We start from the raw sequence: 17,139 nt of genomic DNA, 5'->3' as shown, positions 1-17,139 counted from the left end.
GACTCCCTGGGGTGCCCAAAGTCTGTGTTGCTGTTTGTTGGGCTGTGAGGGAGGGGTTTTGGGGGGTCTTTGGGGTGTCCAAGGTCTGTGTTGCAGTGGGGTGTGAGGGAAGGGTTAGGGAGTTTCTGGAGTGCCCAAGGTCCTTCTTGCTGTTTATTGGGCTGTGAGTGAGAGGTGTTGGGGGGTCTTTGGTGTGCCCAAGGTCTGTGTTGCAGTGGGGTGTGAGTGAGGGGTTTGGGGCTCTCTGGGGTGCCCAAGGTCTGTGTTTATTGGGCTGTGAGGGAGTGTTTGGGGGTCTCTGGGGTCAGGCACCCCTGAGAGCACTCAGCCCCCCAGGGCTGTAGCTCCTGTGAGGATGGGCATCCCACAGCTCCTGCAGGACGTGGGACCTGGCTGAGGGAAGGCCTGGTGTTCCATTCCCACCTGGCTGGGGCTGGAAGGAGCTGGTGTCTGCTCAGATCCCTGGGAGCACAGGGTGGCAGAGAGCCCACATTCCCCCTCTGACACCGTGTTGGCCACTCGTGGTTCCCCCCCTCAGGCAGGAGCAGCTGCATCCCCAGCACTGCTGGGTGGGATGGGAATGATCCTCTCCCCTTCTGGCACAGGGAATCCCTTGCTTTTGCTCCTTACCTCGGTGTGAGGCAGGGCTGGGATGGTGCCAAAGCAGTCCCAAACATTTTCCATTCTTATCTGGGAGAGATGAGGAGGTGATAGGCCGTGGAAACTCCTGTGGTGTCACAGCCCTGCAGCAACCTGGCATCTCCATGGAGATGGGATGGGGCTTCCAGCTAAAACTGAGCTCATCCTTTCCATGGCTTTTCCCTGTGCTCCGAGTGGAACTCAGAGCAGGTCCTGCCAGCTCCCCTTGCTCTGCACACGCTGATCTCTCCTGCCCCAGCTGGGAGCAGCCGGTGGAAAGAGTTTGTGCAGATAAGGATCAGCAGGTTCAGAGCAGATCCTGAGGTGTGACTGTCCCTGAAATCTCCTCCCACGCTCGGCTCATCTTGGGGCTGATCTCGAGCTTTTTGTGAGGGTGGGGAGAGGGGTAAGAGGAAGGAGAGGTGGGGAGATAATTTTAGGAGTGCAGAAAAGGAAGTGGTTTGTTGCTATAGCTTTAGTTAGAAAGAAAGCTCAGCCCTGCCTGCTCAATGAGACCAAGTCTATACAAAATATATACAAAATCTATACAAAATATGAGTGTGCTCTGCTGCTCCTGAAAGGATTTTTGGCTCGGGGGGTGTGGTGGGAAGAGGCAGGAGGGGTAGGAGGGACCATGCCCAGGTTCTTATCCTCTGCTGTGCCACAGAAATTGCTGTTCCTGAAAAAAGAGATCAGGGACCACAACTTGCAATTTTTATTCCCATTTTCTCCCAGCAATGCCTTTGGAAGTGCTTTGGGTATCCAGTGCCTGGGAAGGAGCACTGGATGAATCTGAGGAAACTGAGGCACAGAGGTGCTGGCAGAACTAGGAGCTCTGTTTTCCAAGCTGGATGTTTCCCTCCACATTTGCTGTAGCTCATGGAAAAGAGTGGAAAAGAACCACTCCCACAGAGAGGCAGGAGCTGAAGTCAGAGCTGGACCCTGTGCTCTTCCAAGGAATAGTAGCACCCTAAAGGCTGTCCTTGGCCTGGTGCCACCAGGAAGGGGGTACTTGAGTTCCTGCAATGCCAGAGCACAATTCCAAACCCTCTGTGCAGTGTAACATTTTCCCTCACCTCATTTGAAACCCCCTTTTGAGCTGAGAAGAACATCTCTTGGCCCAGGCACTTCTGTGGGATCAATAAGTGGGAACGCCTGATTTTTTATTTATTTTTGCACTGATTCACTTGAGAGACTTTCAAATGTGGAGAGGAAAATCCAGGATCACTCAGAAATCCTTGGGCTGGGGCTCTGCTTGCTCTCTCCAAAGGCTGCTGAACAATACTCAGCCCTCGCACAACCACATCCCTGTTGCCATTGGGAATGGGCTCTGGGCAGGGGATCTCTGCAGGCAGGTGACTCCAGAGGTGTCCTCTGACCCTTTCCAAGCCCTCTGGCCTGTCAGCACCTTCAGCTTTCCGTGCCAATGGTGGGTGCAGAGCAGAGCTGGGTGCCCGTGAGAGCAGCGAGAGCAAGTGAGGACGTGTTGTGTCACAAACTGGAGGAGAACTGGGCACTCTCAAACTCTGTGCTGATGCATTTCTGCCAAAAAATGCCACTCAGGCTGCCCAGAACTGCTGGGGGCTGTCTTGGGCCAGCTGAGCAAGGAGTGGGGGACCCAGGCAGAGCTTTTGGTGCTTTCTTTGCTTTGCTCTGCACTCCTTTTACTTTACTGGGGGAGGAAGTGCTGTCTCGCAGCTCCAGCAGAGGAACTCGGTGTCTGGGCTCTGGCTGTGGCTCTGGGGAGGAGGTGGAGCCTCCAAACGAGCAGAGCAGGGGATTGACAGCCCAGGGTCCCCAAACAAGACCCTCATGTTCCATTTCCCCCTCAGTGGATTCCTTGAGCCCACACCCAGCACCCAAAGGCACCCTGTAGGGCTGGGCCATCACATCTCCAGGGCTTTCTGGGGGTTGAGAACTCGACAATATTTGTCAGGTTTTGTTACCAGGGCCCTGTTTTCGTGGTGGTGGCCCAGGGAGGTGGCCCAGTGCCCTGTCACAGCACATCTCTGATGGTATCTGCCCCAGGAGGTGCAGCCTGGGCTGAGAAGGTGCATTTTGGCGGAAGCTCCATCGTTGTTTGGTGTGTTCTTGGGGTTTGATGTGTTCTCGGGGTTTGATATGTTCTTCACCAGCTCTGAGAGTTTCTCAAAGCTACCTTATCTGCCCCCACATCTTGACCTAGTTTGACAAGTTGCCATGGTTGCTCAGATAGAGGTTGATGCAATTTTCTTATCTTTCCTTTGAAGGAGAAATGTGATTGCTCTGGAGTTGGTGAAGTTCCGTTTCCATGGCTGCAGGGAGGGCCAGCCCTGGACACCTGGGTCTGGAGCCAAAGCTTGGCCAGCTTGAGTCTCACTCACAGGAGCAGCTGGAGCTGTGTCAGGGCAGGGTCAGGTTGGATCTCAGGGAAAGGTTCTTCCTCCAGAGGCTGTTTGGGCACTGACCAGGCTCCCCAGGGCAGTGGGCACAGCCCCAAGGCTGCCAGAGCTCCAGGAGGGTTTGGACAATGCTCTGAACTGTTGGGGTGTCTGTGCAGGCCAGGAGTTGGACTGGATGATCCCTATGGGTGCCTCCTAGCTCAGGAGATTCTGTGATTCTCCATCAAGGCAGATTTGGGGGTTTGCCAGCAGACAGAGTGCACCTGGTACATTCAGGCAAGCCAGGGGTCAGGGGGTGTGTTGGCTGCTAAACCTCACCTTGGCTCAGCTAAGCTCAGTCTAAGCTGCCTCGTTGAGCAGCAGAGCAGTGTTGGGGTGGGTGGGTGGTGTTGGGGTGAGTGGGTGGCTGGTGCTCAGCTCATGCTGGAATGTGGCAGAGACCCCTCTGTCCCTGAGCCTGGCTGGGCTAAGCCAGGCTCAGCTCTGGGGCTGTACTGTGGCTGGATCCTGCACTGTGCTGCTCCTGGTGACTCCCATGGCCACCAGCAGCTGTGTGGGACCTGCTGCCACATGGCCAAACCCAGCTGGTGTGTGTCAGGGTGAGCAGCCTGTGCCTGAGGCAGTGGGGTGGGACTGACCCTGCTGGGCTCTGACCTTCCAGCCCTGCTGCATTTGCTGCTGCTCGTGCTGCCTCTCTCCTGCTGGCCCAGGGGAGGCTCAGCTTTGTGATGGCCATGGAGCTCTGAGCTGGTTTAGGTTCTGTGGAGCAGCTGTGTGGGTTGGAGCCGAGCTGTGGGGTTTGTTTGCTCTGTGTGTGCAGGACCCGAGCGCTGCCGGGGCTTTCCACAGCCCTCCTGTCTGAGCTGCCACAGCCCCAGAGCTCAGCTGGGCTGAGCTGCTGCTGCTGCACCTCACTGAGCAGGCACTGCAGGGTCCCTCCCTCGAGTGCAGGGAGAAAGGCAGGAAAGAGGGATGGGAAAGGTGGAGTCAGCCAGACCCTGATCCCACATCTCTGCAGCTGAAGGTGGTGCTGGCCTTGCCCCGTGGGGAAGCTGCTGATGCCTTTAAAGCCACTCTCAGCACCTAAAGAGTTAATGCCCCTTGAGTGTGTCTGTCAGACTGATGTTATCCTGTTATCATCCTGCCCTTACAGAATCTGGGAGGCAGTGAGGGAGCAGCCCCCTCTGAGAGATGTTATCTCCCCTGAGCACCCAGAGGCTTCTCTCCACCAAACCTTCCTGCCCAGACCAGATCCCAGCCTGGTCCTCACTATCAGCATTCACAGGACCGTGTCATGGGGCCCAAATTTGCTGCTGAACCCCTGTGCCCCGAGTTGTGTGTGGTGCAAAGGCTCTGAGCAGCCTGTGTTTCTGGGTGATGTTATCAGTGACCCCGCAGTGAAAGCACAGCTGCTGTTTTGCAAGAAAGTCGAGTTGATGCCAAAGAAAGTGGGTCTCTGTCAGGACACTTTGTGTGCTGCTTCCCCTCCCCTTGTTGCTGTGCTGCTGCTCTGAAGCTCCCACCAGCCAGCTCCCCCACGTGCTGTGGTGATCAGCATCCAAAATTCCATCAGCAGCCCCTCTCCCACCATGCCGCACTGATCCCTCTGTCCTTGGCATCCAGAGCCTGGGCAGCAGTTCCTAGAAACACCAGCATCCTTCCTGCTCTGCCTGTGTGGGCACCTGCCCTTGGGGCAGGGGGATCTGGAGATGCAGGAAGCCACCCCAGCAGCCAGAATCACAGAACCGAGGTTGGAAAAGACCTCTGAGATCATTGAGTCCAACCTTTGACCCAACCCTACCTTGTCACCCAGACCATGACACTGATGCCACATCCAGTCTCATCTTAAACACCTCCAGGGATGGTGACTCCACCCCCTCCCTGCCCAGCCCATTCCAATGGCTGAGCACTCTCTCTGGAAAGAATTCCTTCCTAATGTCCAACCTAAACCTCCCCTGGCACAGCTGAAGACCCAGCCCTCTTGTCCTACTGCTGGTTCCTGGGAGCAGAGCCCGACCCCCACCTGGCTCCCCCCTCCTGTCAGGGAGTTGCAGAGAGTCAGGAGGTCTCCCCTGAGCCTCCTCTTCTCCAGGCTGAGCCCCCCCAGCTCCCTCAGCCTCTCCTCACAGGCCCTGTGCTTCAGTCCCTTCCCCAGCACAGCAGCCCCTCTGACCCTGTGCAGAGCAGGGGGTGGTGTGACCTGGGTCATCCCTGTGACCTCAGGGGTGACCAGCAGCAGCTCCTGCTGCTGTCTGCCTCTGGGGCCCTTCTCCCCTCCCCAGGGTGTGGAGCTTGAAGATGGGACTGGTTCAGTGGCTGCTGCTCCACCTGCCAGACGTGCAAACAAACCCAGCCCCACGCGCCGCTGCCCAAGCGTGGAGGGGCTGGGCCCCCCCGAGCTGCTGCAGCCCCGGGCTGGAGGGAACAGCAGCTCTGGCTGTGTCTCTGCTCTGGTTGGGGTTGCACAGCAGCTCAAGGCCTGCAGGGACTCCCTCGGGGGAATGGGAAGCTCATGAAACCCCCCTGAGCTTTGCCAGATGCCTCTGGAGCTCAGGGGAAGGTTGGACGATGCTTTCAGGCACGTGGTGGGATTGTTGGGGTTGTCCTGTGCGGGGCCAGGAGTTGATCCCTTCTAACTTGGGAGGTTCTGTGACCAGTCCTCCCAACATCTTCTTCCTCAGAGCAGAGGAGGCGCCTCAGGAAAGCAGCTCTTGCTCAGAGTTGCCCACCTGACCCTTTTCCTGACTATAATCACGACCAAAAGCAAGTTGCTCCCCAAGGAAGGTGCTTTCTGAGTCCTTCCCTGCTTCTTTTTGCACCTGTTTTTTGGAGATGCCTCCACCTGAGCTCCACCACTGCCCTCCCAGCACTTCCCAGTGTGTGACTCTTGCCCCAATCCTGGCAGGAGCTGCGGAGGAGGTGGCTGGGCTGGGCCTGGGCTGATGAGTGATGGGACCAGCTTTGCTGTGTCCTGACACTTTGGGGGAATTGGGGACCACAGTGCCATGGAAGGGGGCTGGGGCAGGGTGACTGAGGTGACACTCACGTGAGGGAGGTGAGGGCTGTTTTGGAGACGTTGCCACGAGCGCTTGTTTTGTTGGGTTGGAACCACAAACCACAGAGCCCCAGCAGAGGTGCAGCGCTGGGGGGGGGGTTTCAGGTGTTTTTTTTTTTTTTCTCTTCTTTTCTTGTTTGAAAGAAGGAAAACAAAACAGAGGCCGTTGAGAGGGGTGGTGTGTGAAACCATCTCGAGAGAGAGTGGGGATGACTCGTTTGGGGCTGTGCCCGCCCCGGTTTGGCACCATCTGCCCCAGCCGGGTGGTGCCACCAGCTCTACACCAGTTTAATTTCCCAGTGCTTGGGAATGGGGTGGGGGACCTCCAAACCTGAGCAAGGAATGGTGTGGCACCACACCCTTAGCCCTGGGGACACCCCTGGGTGCCCTCAGGGGGCTGGTGCCACAGGAGCTCTGGCTGTTCCCGCTGGAGGAGCCGCCTGTGCTCCGGCTCCAGAGGAATATTTTCCCCCTGACGCCGAGAATTCCTGTGGTGTGACACTCCCTGCTCAAGGACCCTGTTCAGTGCCACCAGGGCCAGACAGGGCCCCCATTGTGGCCCCTCTGGCGAGTGCTATTCTGAGCAGCCCCGGGGGTGCTGGAGGTCACCCCCCACCCTCTGATCCTCCCTTGTCCTTTGTGCAGCAGGGGCTGCCCCCATTCCCCAGCCAGGGCTGGGGTTGCTCTGGGAATCTCCTGGAAGTGTATAAAAGTTGCCTTGTGTCCCTCTACTCCATGCTTGGAGCTGCATCCAAACCCAGGCTGCAGGAACACCCCAGTGGGGGTGGGTTTGGAGATAACCAATGGGTCCTGGGGTGGATTGCACCCACTGAGCTGTGCCAGCCTGGAACAGTCTGTGTCTGCTTGTGGCATGGAGTGATCCCAACCAGGCATCCCAAGGGGGATTTCCAGCCCTGGATGGGGATGAGAGGAAGGGGTGAAGCAGAAGGGATGGAAAATGGACCTGCTCCCAGCTCCTGGGCTGCACACAAAGCCTGGCAGCTTTGGAGTTGTGACATCCAGGAGTGGCATCGCTGCACGAGCCAAGGGTTAGCTTGAAATCCTATGGGAAAAGAGGAGATTTCCAAGGATCTCCCTGCTCCTTGCTAGTCTGCAGAGTAGGTGAAAGGAGCCCATTTCTGCAGATCTCCCTCCCAGCACTAACTGCAGCTGCACCAGATGGTACCTGGACTTCCAGAACCCTTTCCCTGTTCCGTTCACCTTCCTGCCCTCCTGGTTTTGGGCACACAGGCTCAGGCATGTGCCAGGGTTTGGCTCCTGCCACCTCGTGCCTGGTTGACATCTGAAGGTGCCCTGGCTGGCACATCTGCAGGGCCCCTCTGCCCTCCCCTGGGGCAGGGAGGGTGTGTGTTTACAGGAGCTGGGACATGCCTGGAGCCCTACAGTAAACACATTCTTCACGTAATTGCTTGTCCAACACAGAGGAATTTGGGGTTTTACGTGTCCCGCAGGCAGCTTGGAATAGACCTTGGGAATCCCTGTTCCCAGGATGACACTGCTTCCTTTGGAAATCCCACAGTACCCGGCAGAGGGTGGCAGGAGCCCTGCTTTGCTTGCTGGAGAGAGGGCAAGAATTCCTGGGTTTCCCCCGGGAAAGATCTCCAATCTCCGTGCCAGCTGGAAGCCAAGCAGGAACTGCACTGGCTACTTGGCTCAGGGGCAGTGCCACTGGAGCCTCCAAAGGCTCCTGCAGAGCCAGGATGGCCCAGGGGAGTTTTGGGGGCACTTCCTTACCCCAGAACCTGGTCTCTGGGGGATGGGCTTCCATCCAGTTTATTTTGGGGAGGGAATCAACAAAAAATCCTTGTCCTTCGTTTGGGCAGGAGAGAGACAGATCTGAGGGGATGGACCCCGTCTCGCTTCAGCCTTGGCTCCTTGGCCATGTCTCTGTTACCCTGATTTGGGGCTTGGAGGCTCCCTGGCTCTGTGCAGGGAACTGGTGTAAAGGCAGAGGGGTCAAGAAATTGGTGTAAATTCATATGGGCCAAGACAAACCATCCCCTTGGGAATTCACCTGATGTTCCCCATGGAACACCTCAGGTGGCCAGAAAAACCTTTTTCCCGATGTTTTCGCTGTGTTTATTTCTCTGCTGTAAATAGGCCTGAGCTTTGAGATGTGGTGGCATTTCAGGCCAGGCTTTTGGCTCTTCTCTTTGGGATGAGAGGCAAAGGCATCATTTGAATTTCCTCCCTCATTTTGACTGGGACAACCCAACTCCATCCCTACTGGAGTCACTGTCTTGGCCAGCTCCTGCCGGGAGCGACTGGCTGGAGCCTTTCCCGCCGAGTCTCTTCCCATTTCCAGGCAGAAATGACACTGGGAGCTCCCTGCTTTGTCCTGCCCGTGGCTCTGATAATCCCCAGGGCTCGGCAGGGAACCCAGTGCCTCCAAAACCCAGGAGCAGTTCCCCAGGGATGACAGGAGGGAAGCAATTTGGGAAGGGCTGGATGGGACCCACGATTCCCCTGTCCTGGAGCCAGCTCCCTCATTTCCTCCTCCCAGCAGCTTGGCTGCTTTTGAGTCATTCCAAACTCTTCCCTCCTTGGGTTATCCCACAGCCACAACTCTGACAGCTCCCATTGTCATTCCTGGAAACAGGCTGGGCTCCCTCCCTTTTTCTGAGCCCATGGCTCGTTTATTCTCTGCTTGAAGCTCGTGCTCGTCGCTGTCAGCACTGGGTTCATCCCGGCCTAATCCAGCCCGTGCAATTCCTCCTGGCATAAATCATTTCATCCATCGTCTGGCTCTGTTATTATTAGGGATATGTCCTAGACTGGGTTTCAAACCTGGCAGGATCTCTCCCAAAACACGTTGCCCAGGGCTAAGTGCAATATTTTGGGCGTGGCCACGTTTGGAAGTTGCTCATCAAAGAGATTTTGGCTCCAGGGCTTCTCCTCTACCTTGGGTTGGGACACGAGCCAAAGGAGGAGATAAATGTTGTGAAACCTCTCCATGAATCCAGCCAAGACCAGGCTGGGGAGCACTGGGAGGCTCTGGGACCCTGAGGCAAATTCCTGTTGGCCAAAATTAGCAATCAGAAGAAAAATGGAAACCATGGCATTGTCAGGAGAGGTGGAATGTCCACGGCATGGGATGCTGTCCATCATAATCCGGCTGGATTAGGGGAACCAGCAGCCACAGGGAGGTTTCCTATGATTTCCTAAGATTTGCCATGGGGAAATCCACCCACAGGCCCAAGGAAGAGATAAATATTGTGAAACCTCTCCATGAATCCAGCCAAGACCAGGCTGGGGAGCACTGGGGGGCACTGGGGGGCACTGGGACCCCAAGGGAAATTCCTGTTGGTCAAAATTAGCAATGATTTTGGAAACATGGAGATTACAGCGTTGTCAGGACAGGTGGAATGTCCATGGGATGCTGTCCATCCCCTCCTGCCTCTCCAGCTGGATCAGGGGAAGCAGCAGCCTCAAGGAGGTTTCCCCTGGATTTGCTGAGCTCTGCCCTGGGGAGCTCCAGCAGTGCTGAGCTGGGGAGCTCTGTCTGTGCCGTCCCCACTCCGAGCCAGCCTCGCCCATTCCTGCAGCAACACGCCCTGGGAAGAGGCCAAATAATTGTCATACCTGGGTCCCCCCTTATCTCGGGAAGGTCGGGAAGCAGGAGTGTGCTGGAGTTCACCTCATGGCCAGCAGCTCTTTGGCATGGACAGGGCTGGGTGCTCCTGTGCCAAGACAATGACTCCTCGCTCTTCCCCTGCCAGAAAAATAATCCTATTTATGTAACTCGAAGTGAAGCATTCCAGGGCATGAATATTCAGCTCTTCCTGCAAATAGGAAGCTCTGTTACCTGCAGGATTGAACTCCCCAGCTGTCAGCTCAGCTCAGCTTGCCCTGTGGCTGCTGATGCTGGTTTTGACAGCAGGAGGTTTTCTCTTCTTCCAGTGAACACCATTTGCATGGGATTTTTTTTCCCCCATCCGGGATAGGAGGAGCTGTGCTTTTCCTGGTATTAATGTCCCATTCATGTCTCCTTTGTCTTTGTAGGCAGTGGACCCATCCAACTGTGGCAATTCCTGCTGGAACTGCTCACTGACAAGTCCTGTCAGTCCTTCATCAGCTGGACGGGCGATGGCTGGGAATTCAAACTCTCCGACCCAGACGAGGTAGAGTTCCCTGGAATGAAGTGCACAACTCAAATTCCTCTAAGATATTGGTGTGGATAATCCACTGCTCCTTTCTTTGGGGCTGGGATTTGTGCAATCATGTTCTTCTGGCCTTGGGTATGTGGGGAAAACAATGAGTTCAAGCCAACTGAAACCTGGTTAAAAATGGGGCAGCAGTGACACCCTGGGAGCAGTGATTTGTGCCCGAAGTTGGTGGGAAGGAGCTGAAACACCCCGGGGTGAGGAGCAGGGGCAAAGCTTTTCAAATAGGCTGTGGACAGGTGAGGGGGGGACTGTCCACTGGTTTGGGGGAACAGATGGGGTATTTGTTGCCTTCCCTGACTGAGGTTGGAGCCAGGTGGGGTTCGGTCTCTTCTCCCAAGTACAAGTGACAGGACAAGAGGAAATGGCCTCAAGTTGCACCAGGGCAGGTTTAGGTTTGATATTGGGAAAATTTCTTCACATTTCTTCACAGAAAGGGTTGTCCAGCCCTGGCACAGCTGCCCAGGGCAGTGGTGGAGTCACTGTCCCTGGAGGGATTTAAAAGCCATGTGGATGTGGCACCTGGGACAGGAGTTAGTCATGGGATTGGCTGTGCTGGGAGAATGGTTGGACTTGATCTTAGAGGGCTTTTCCAACCTAAATGATTCTGTGTATCCTCATGGAACCCCAGAATATGCTGAGTCAGGAGGGACCCACAAGGACCATCCAGTCCAACCCTCAACCCTGCACAGGCCCAGCCTCAAGAGTCACCCCCTGTGCCCCAGAGGATCAGCCAAACCCTCCTGGAGCTCTGGCAGCCTTGGGGCTGTGCCCACTGCCCTGGGGAGCCTGGGCAGTGCCCAACCAGCCTCTGGGGGAAGAACCTTTCCCTGAGATCCAACCTGAGCCTGCCCTGACACAGCTCCAACCATTCCCTGGCTGCTGTCCCTGGTCCCCCCAGAGCAGAGCTCAGTCCCTGCCCCTCCTCTACCCCTGCCCAGGCAGTTGGAACTGCAGTGAGGTCTCCCCTCAGTCTCCTCCTCTCCAGACTGAACCCTCTGCAGTGCTCTGGGTTGGTTGTTCCAAGCACTGATGCTCGTGGCCCACCCGTGTCCGTCTCAACGACGACTTAAACAACGAGGAGGAAAATCCTCTCCCTCCCCTCGTCCCCATCCGAGAACTTCCCAACCGAGCCACGCTGACCTTTCCTCCCTTTCACCCCCTCTGCCAGGTGGCCAGGAGATGGGGCAAGAGGAAAAACAAGCCCAAGATGAACTACGAGAAGCTGAGCCGGGGGCTGCGTTATTACTATGACAAGAACATCATCCACAAGACGGCGGGGAAGCGCTACGTGTATCGCTTCGTGTGCGACCTGCAGAGCCTGCTGGGCTACACCCCCGAGGAGCTGCACGCCATGCTGGACGTCAAACCCGATGCTGACGAGTGAAGAGGACCCAGGGCCACCCCCTGTCCTCCTGGAGAGCCTTTGGGACTGTGTTGGTGCATTTTTTTCCCCGCGTTTTTTGCTGTTCTTTTTGCCGTTCGTTACGTTGTGTTTTTTTCGGGAGCGACTCAGATTTGATGCTTTGAGGGGGTTGGGTGGAGGAAGAGGGAGACTTTTGGCCAGAGTTTGGTTCAGAGGAGGATGGGCTTTGTGGTTGTTTCCTGCAAGCTCCAAGACAGGCTTTTTTGGGGCGAAATTCTCTCCGTTCGTTACGTTGTTTTTTTTTTCAAGAGCGACTCAGATTTGATGCTTTGAGGAGGTTGGGGGAGAGGGTGGAGGAAGAGCCAAATTTTGGCCAGTTTGGTTCAGAGAAGGATAGGCTTTATGGTTATTTCCTGCAAGCTCCAAGACAGGCTGTTTTGGGGTGAAATTCTGAGTTTAAGAAAGCCAGAAAAATGTAGCTCATTTAAAAAAACCAACAACCCCCTCCCCACCCTTTGCTGTTTAGAAAAAATATGATGAAATGGATCCCTGTGGTTGTGCACCCAAACTGACAGTTCAAGAAATGACAATATTCCCGAAGATTTCAGGATTTTCAACTTTTTTGGGGGGGGTTAGGGAGGGGAAAAACCAACTGGGTGAATATTCCTGCTTCGGGGAGGGGCAATATAGGAAAAACACAAGAACTCTTGTTCTTGTTCCATCACTTTTCTGTCCATTGTCTTCTTTTCTACAAGAGACAGATTTTTTTTTTTCCTAGGAGGGATCAAGACTCTTTTTTATTTTTTATTTTTTAATTTGTTAAAGTTTTATTTTATTAAATTTTGTGCCAGTATTTGGTTGTTTTTTTATTTTTTTTTTTAAATAGTCTTAAGCTCTAAGATGGTCTCAGTATTGCAATATTGTGTGTGTTTGTTTCTGTTATGCCAGCAGAGAATTTTATCACAGTGAGGAAAAGGAGAAAAAAAAAAAAAGAATTTAGTTTATGTAGACCCCACTGGAGAATTGGAACGTTGCAACTTGGATGTGAAGGAAAATTAACTCCAAACTGGCCCCTGGTGATGCTGGCTGGGTGTGCCACCCTCATTTCCAGTCCCACGCTCTGTGCTGATAAAGCTGGTTGAAATATCTCCTTTTGTTTTTTTTTTTTGCCTGGCTGCACAAAGCCTCTCAAGATTTCCATGGAAAATGTCTTTTTTTGCGTTTTCCATATAATTTCTTTGCTCAAGGATCACTTTGGTGCTTACAGAAAATTAGGCTTGTTTGTTTGTTTTTTTTTCCAACAAGGAGAAATTCCTGTGTTTTCAAGGTGACAAATGGAAAACACAGCAGTGAACTGAGGGGAAAAGTCAGGAAAAAGTTAAAAACCTGAAGGGAAATGTTTTTTCCTTCCTGTTGTGACCAGCTCTGTCTTTAGTGCTCTGTGTGTTGACCTGCCTGGGCACAGGAGGGGGGAAATTATCTCTGCAAATGGACTCTTTATGGATTTTGGGAGCCCAGCCCTGGCAGGTGTGAGGGACATGAGGCAAACCCAGGGCAAACACGAGGTCTTGTGCTCAGGGGAGATGGTTTTGGGATCAATCCCAGTGCGAGCTGCTCCCTCTGCCCTCCAAACCTTTGCTGCAGCTGGTTTTTGTTTGGAGGGGTCAATCCTGCTGTGCCAAGCACTTCCTGGGATGCTCTGGGGTGCCTTAGAGGACCAGTGAGTGTTCCCATATCCAGGTCCAACCCTGAAGCTGATCCATGAGGATCTGGCTGCCCACTGGAGTCTTCCCCCCCAGGCCTTTGCATTCCAAGCCAGTATTATGTGTTTGAACCAAAAGTACCTTCTTTTCGTGTTGTTTGTCAGTCTGTGTGTTTTAGGGCATGGAGGTCATTCCAGGGGCACTGTGGGGCACCAGTGGGGTCAGAGGCTTTCCAGGGATGGGGGTGGGTAATGCCTGCCTGATCCCAAAGGATCAGCTTGGAAGGACAGGCCACTGAATGTAAAGAGCCAAAATATTCAGGCACTTCCTCCCTGAGCAGGGGCAGGGCTGGAGGGGGAGCCCAATCCCAAGGTGATGCTCAGAGGTCCTGGACCCTCATCCATTTCCTCCAGAGCACCTTTGGACCCTAAAATTGGTCATTTTAGGGCAGGTCAGCCCCCAAATTGCTGCAGCTTGAAAAGAAAATGCTGGTGGAGGGGCAGGGAGTGGCCAAGGGGAGCTCCAGCCCAGGGGAGCAGAGGGGGGTTTGGACAGGGAGGTTGTTACACCCTTGGCTCCCGGGCTGGGGGTTGTCCCACTGAGCCCACGGGAGGAAAAGGTGGGATGGATGGAAAGGAGGGAAGAGGGGATAGCTGGAGGGTGAAGGGAACATGCCCCAAAGGAGGAAAGGGATGCTACCCACTGGGAAGTTAAGCCCTGGCTCATCTCTTGGGCACACAGGGAGGGTGGGGAAAGCAGAGGAGAGGAAAATTGGGATGTCATGGCTGAGTCCCCTCCATCAGTGAGGCACCAGGGCAGAGCTCCACCGTGTCCTCTGAGCAGGAAAGGGAGTGCAGGGAGATGGGAGGGCACAGAGGGCACAGGGGAGGAGCTGGTACAGGGCAGGACACTCCATGTGGGTTGGATTTCCAGCAGTTGGAGGGGTTTGGGGCATGTTCAGGGGCCTGTCTTGCTGCAAAGTGCCCTGAGCTTCCCCAGCATGGGTCACTTAGAACCCCCTTACACCCCCAGAAAGGTGCCAGGCACTCCAGCTCCTGCCCTGGCACCGTGCCCTGTCCCAGGCCATCCCTCCTGCTTTGCTGGGATGCTCCACTGCAGCTGAAGTGCCTTTTTCAAGCAAAAAACTGGGATAAAATTTCCCTCCAGTAGAAGGAAGCTCAGGTTCAGGTGCAACCCCATTGTCCTGCCAGACTAAATCCCACTTCCACCCCCTCCATGCTTATAATTCCAGGTTTCCAAGCTGTGTTCCCAGTGATTTTGGGGAGATGGTTTAGAGGTTGGAAAGGGTGAGCCATGGGGAGCAGCTCTGGTTTTTGGAAGCAGCCCCTGGCTGGAGTTTCTCCATCATTTCTCCATCGTTTCTCCAAGCCATCCCATGCCAGGGACATCAGGGCCATCATTTTCTCTTTTCCTTTCCTTTTTATTCCCACTCCAGGGACCATCCCTGAGATGTTTGCTGTTTATACACTGGAAATTTGCAGATTTGTCTTTGTTTCTTTTGATTTTGTTCCTTTTTCCTTCTCCTCCTGCCTTCCCTGCTGGCCTTTGGTTAGGGCTGTGCTGGACCAGCCTTGCTCAGCCCAGACCCTCTGACCTCCTGGCCTTCAGCTCCATGGAAATGTGGGGATCCCACCTGTGCTGGGATATCCAGAAGGCTGGATTGGAGGGGATGATGAGCTGGGACTCACCCCTGAGCTGGTTTCTCTGCGTGGGGGTGAATTCCACCCCCGTGGCCGTTGGAAATCGGGTGGCTTTGCCTTGTTTTGGGATGTCTCAGGTGCTTTGGGGGTTTTTTGGGAATATTTTCTGTGTCCTGCTCATTTTCTGCTCTTCTCCACGTGGTTGATGTCCCTTGGTCCCTCTGGCAGAGCCTGAGCCCTTCTTTGCAAACAGCTCTCGGGGGCCTCGACGGTCGATACTTGGGACCATAAAAGAGGGGAAAAAACCCCAATAATGAGAAAAAACACAAGCACTTTTCTGCTGCCCATCTCTCTCCAGCCCCATGTGTGGGACCACCGTAATCCTTGGACACTTCTGTGTGTCCAAGTGTAAATCCATGTTATTCCCACACATCCTCATCCAGTCGTGACCGTTCAGGTGGAGAAAAAACCAAAAATGAAAAGATAAAATGAGATTTAACCTCCTCACAGTTTCCAAACCAACTCCTCTTCCAAAAAAAGCGTCCCAGAAATCCCCAGGAAATCCAGGAATCACCTCCATCTTCTGCTTCTTGCTTTTTTTGGAGGGGTTTTCTCCCAGGTTGTAGGACTTGATTGCTTATTCTGTTGGACAATTGGGATGCCTTGGCGTGCTCTGCTCTCTGGTAGGGTCTATATGATACCCCTGAGCTGTTGTCTACATTCCAAAGAGGTTTAAATAAATGATAAATCTATGTATACATATATGTTATAATGGAATATCTCCAGGAATTAACTGCCTCAGTAGAAAAAAAAAAAAAAAAAAAAGAAAAAAAAAAGGAAAAAAAAAGGAAAAAAATTTTTTTGTTGTTTTTATTTTGTTTTTACGCATTTTTTTTAAGCTGATAAACAGAGAAGAAGAAGAAGAAGAAAAAAAAGAGATTGTTATATTGTGCTGTTCGACTATTTTCCAACTTGTATTTTCATATAATTTATATTTTTTAAAAGTGGGGCGGGGAAAAAAAGAAAAGTTTAAAAGTGAGATTTAACAAAAAAAAAAATAGAAAAAAAAAAGGAAAAAGCAGGTGCTTTTTAAAAAAACCCTGAGCTGAGGTAGCTTAGAGATGTAGCGACGTGTGTGTGTGTCTGTGTGGTGTGTTTTGGTCTGTTTTGGTCTTTTTTTTTTAAAGGATACAAAATTAAAAAGAAATCCCTCCTGCATTGAATTGTTGAAGAAGGGGGGATTGGTTCTGTTTGAATTGCTGATGCTGGCACATCATTTTGCTGGAGAGTTTTTTATATACTGTAGCCTTATTTCATATCGTATTTTAAACCATGTGAAATTAAAAGAAGAATAATTCCTAATTCCCGGTGTCCGTGTGGTCATTCCAGGCTTTTCCTCTGGGAATTCAGGGGGCAGAAAGGGGAAAACCAGTGGGAAAATGGAGAAATGCCAACAGTTATGTATTTATAAAAATTCTGTATTTTATATTATCGTGTTATTTATAATATAACAACATTTAGATTCTTATATTACAATTATATAATCTATAATACTATATAATTTATAATATTTATAACAATATATATTACAATTAATTATATATAAATATATAACAGTACAATAGTTATAAGATATTATTTATTGAAAATATATAAAATATATAATAATATATTTTTTAATATTTATAGCAATACTTATAGTATTATAAATCATTCTTTATAATAATATATATTACATTAGATATTATATTATAAAATAGCTTATATATAAAATTGCATATTTTATATTATTTTTAATATTTATAACTATATTTATATAATTTTATGTAATTATTTCTATTAATATACAATATCACATTATTCATTATATTATTTTTTTAAATTATAGATAAATGATATATTTTACATTATACTATTTCTAATATTTATAGCAATATTTATATTATTATAAATCCTTAATAATAATATATAATATTACATAGTTATAATATATTATAAAATTACTAATATTTATGACAATATAGAATTATACATAATTATGTCTATTAATATATATCACCTTATTTGTAATATATTATTTATTAAAATTATTTTTATATATACTTATATATGTTATAATATTATGTTATTTTTAATATTTATAACAATAT

General features: G+C 51.7%; 1 protein-coding gene across 2 annotated transcripts in view; it reads left to right on the top strand.

Moving 5' to 3' along the window:
- Positions 1-16,351, top strand: part of ETS1 (ETS proto-oncogene 1, transcription factor) — an 83,147-nt gene extending 66,796 nt beyond the window's left edge. For both annotated transcript variants that reach the window (XM_032709603.1, XM_032709604.1), the window contains 2 exons: positions 10,099-10,217; positions 11,431-16,351. In XM_032709603.1, the coding sequence (XP_032565494.1) occupies positions 10,099-10,217; positions 11,431-11,646 (335 nt within the window). In that variant the 3' untranslated portion in view covers positions 11,647-16,351. The remainder of the gene's footprint in view (positions 1-10,098; positions 10,218-11,430) is intronic.
- Positions 16,352-17,139: the final 788 nt, after the last annotated feature.

Source organism: Chiroxiphia lanceolata, chromosome 23, assembly GCF_009829145.1.
Source record: "Chiroxiphia lanceolata isolate bChiLan1 chromosome 23, bChiLan1.pri, whole genome shotgun sequence".
Lineage (NCBI taxonomy): Eukaryota > Metazoa > Chordata > Aves > Passeriformes > Pipridae > Chiroxiphia > Chiroxiphia lanceolata.
The sequence above is the reverse complement of the archived record's forward strand: the minus strand, read 5'-3'. Positions and strand labels throughout refer to the sequence as shown.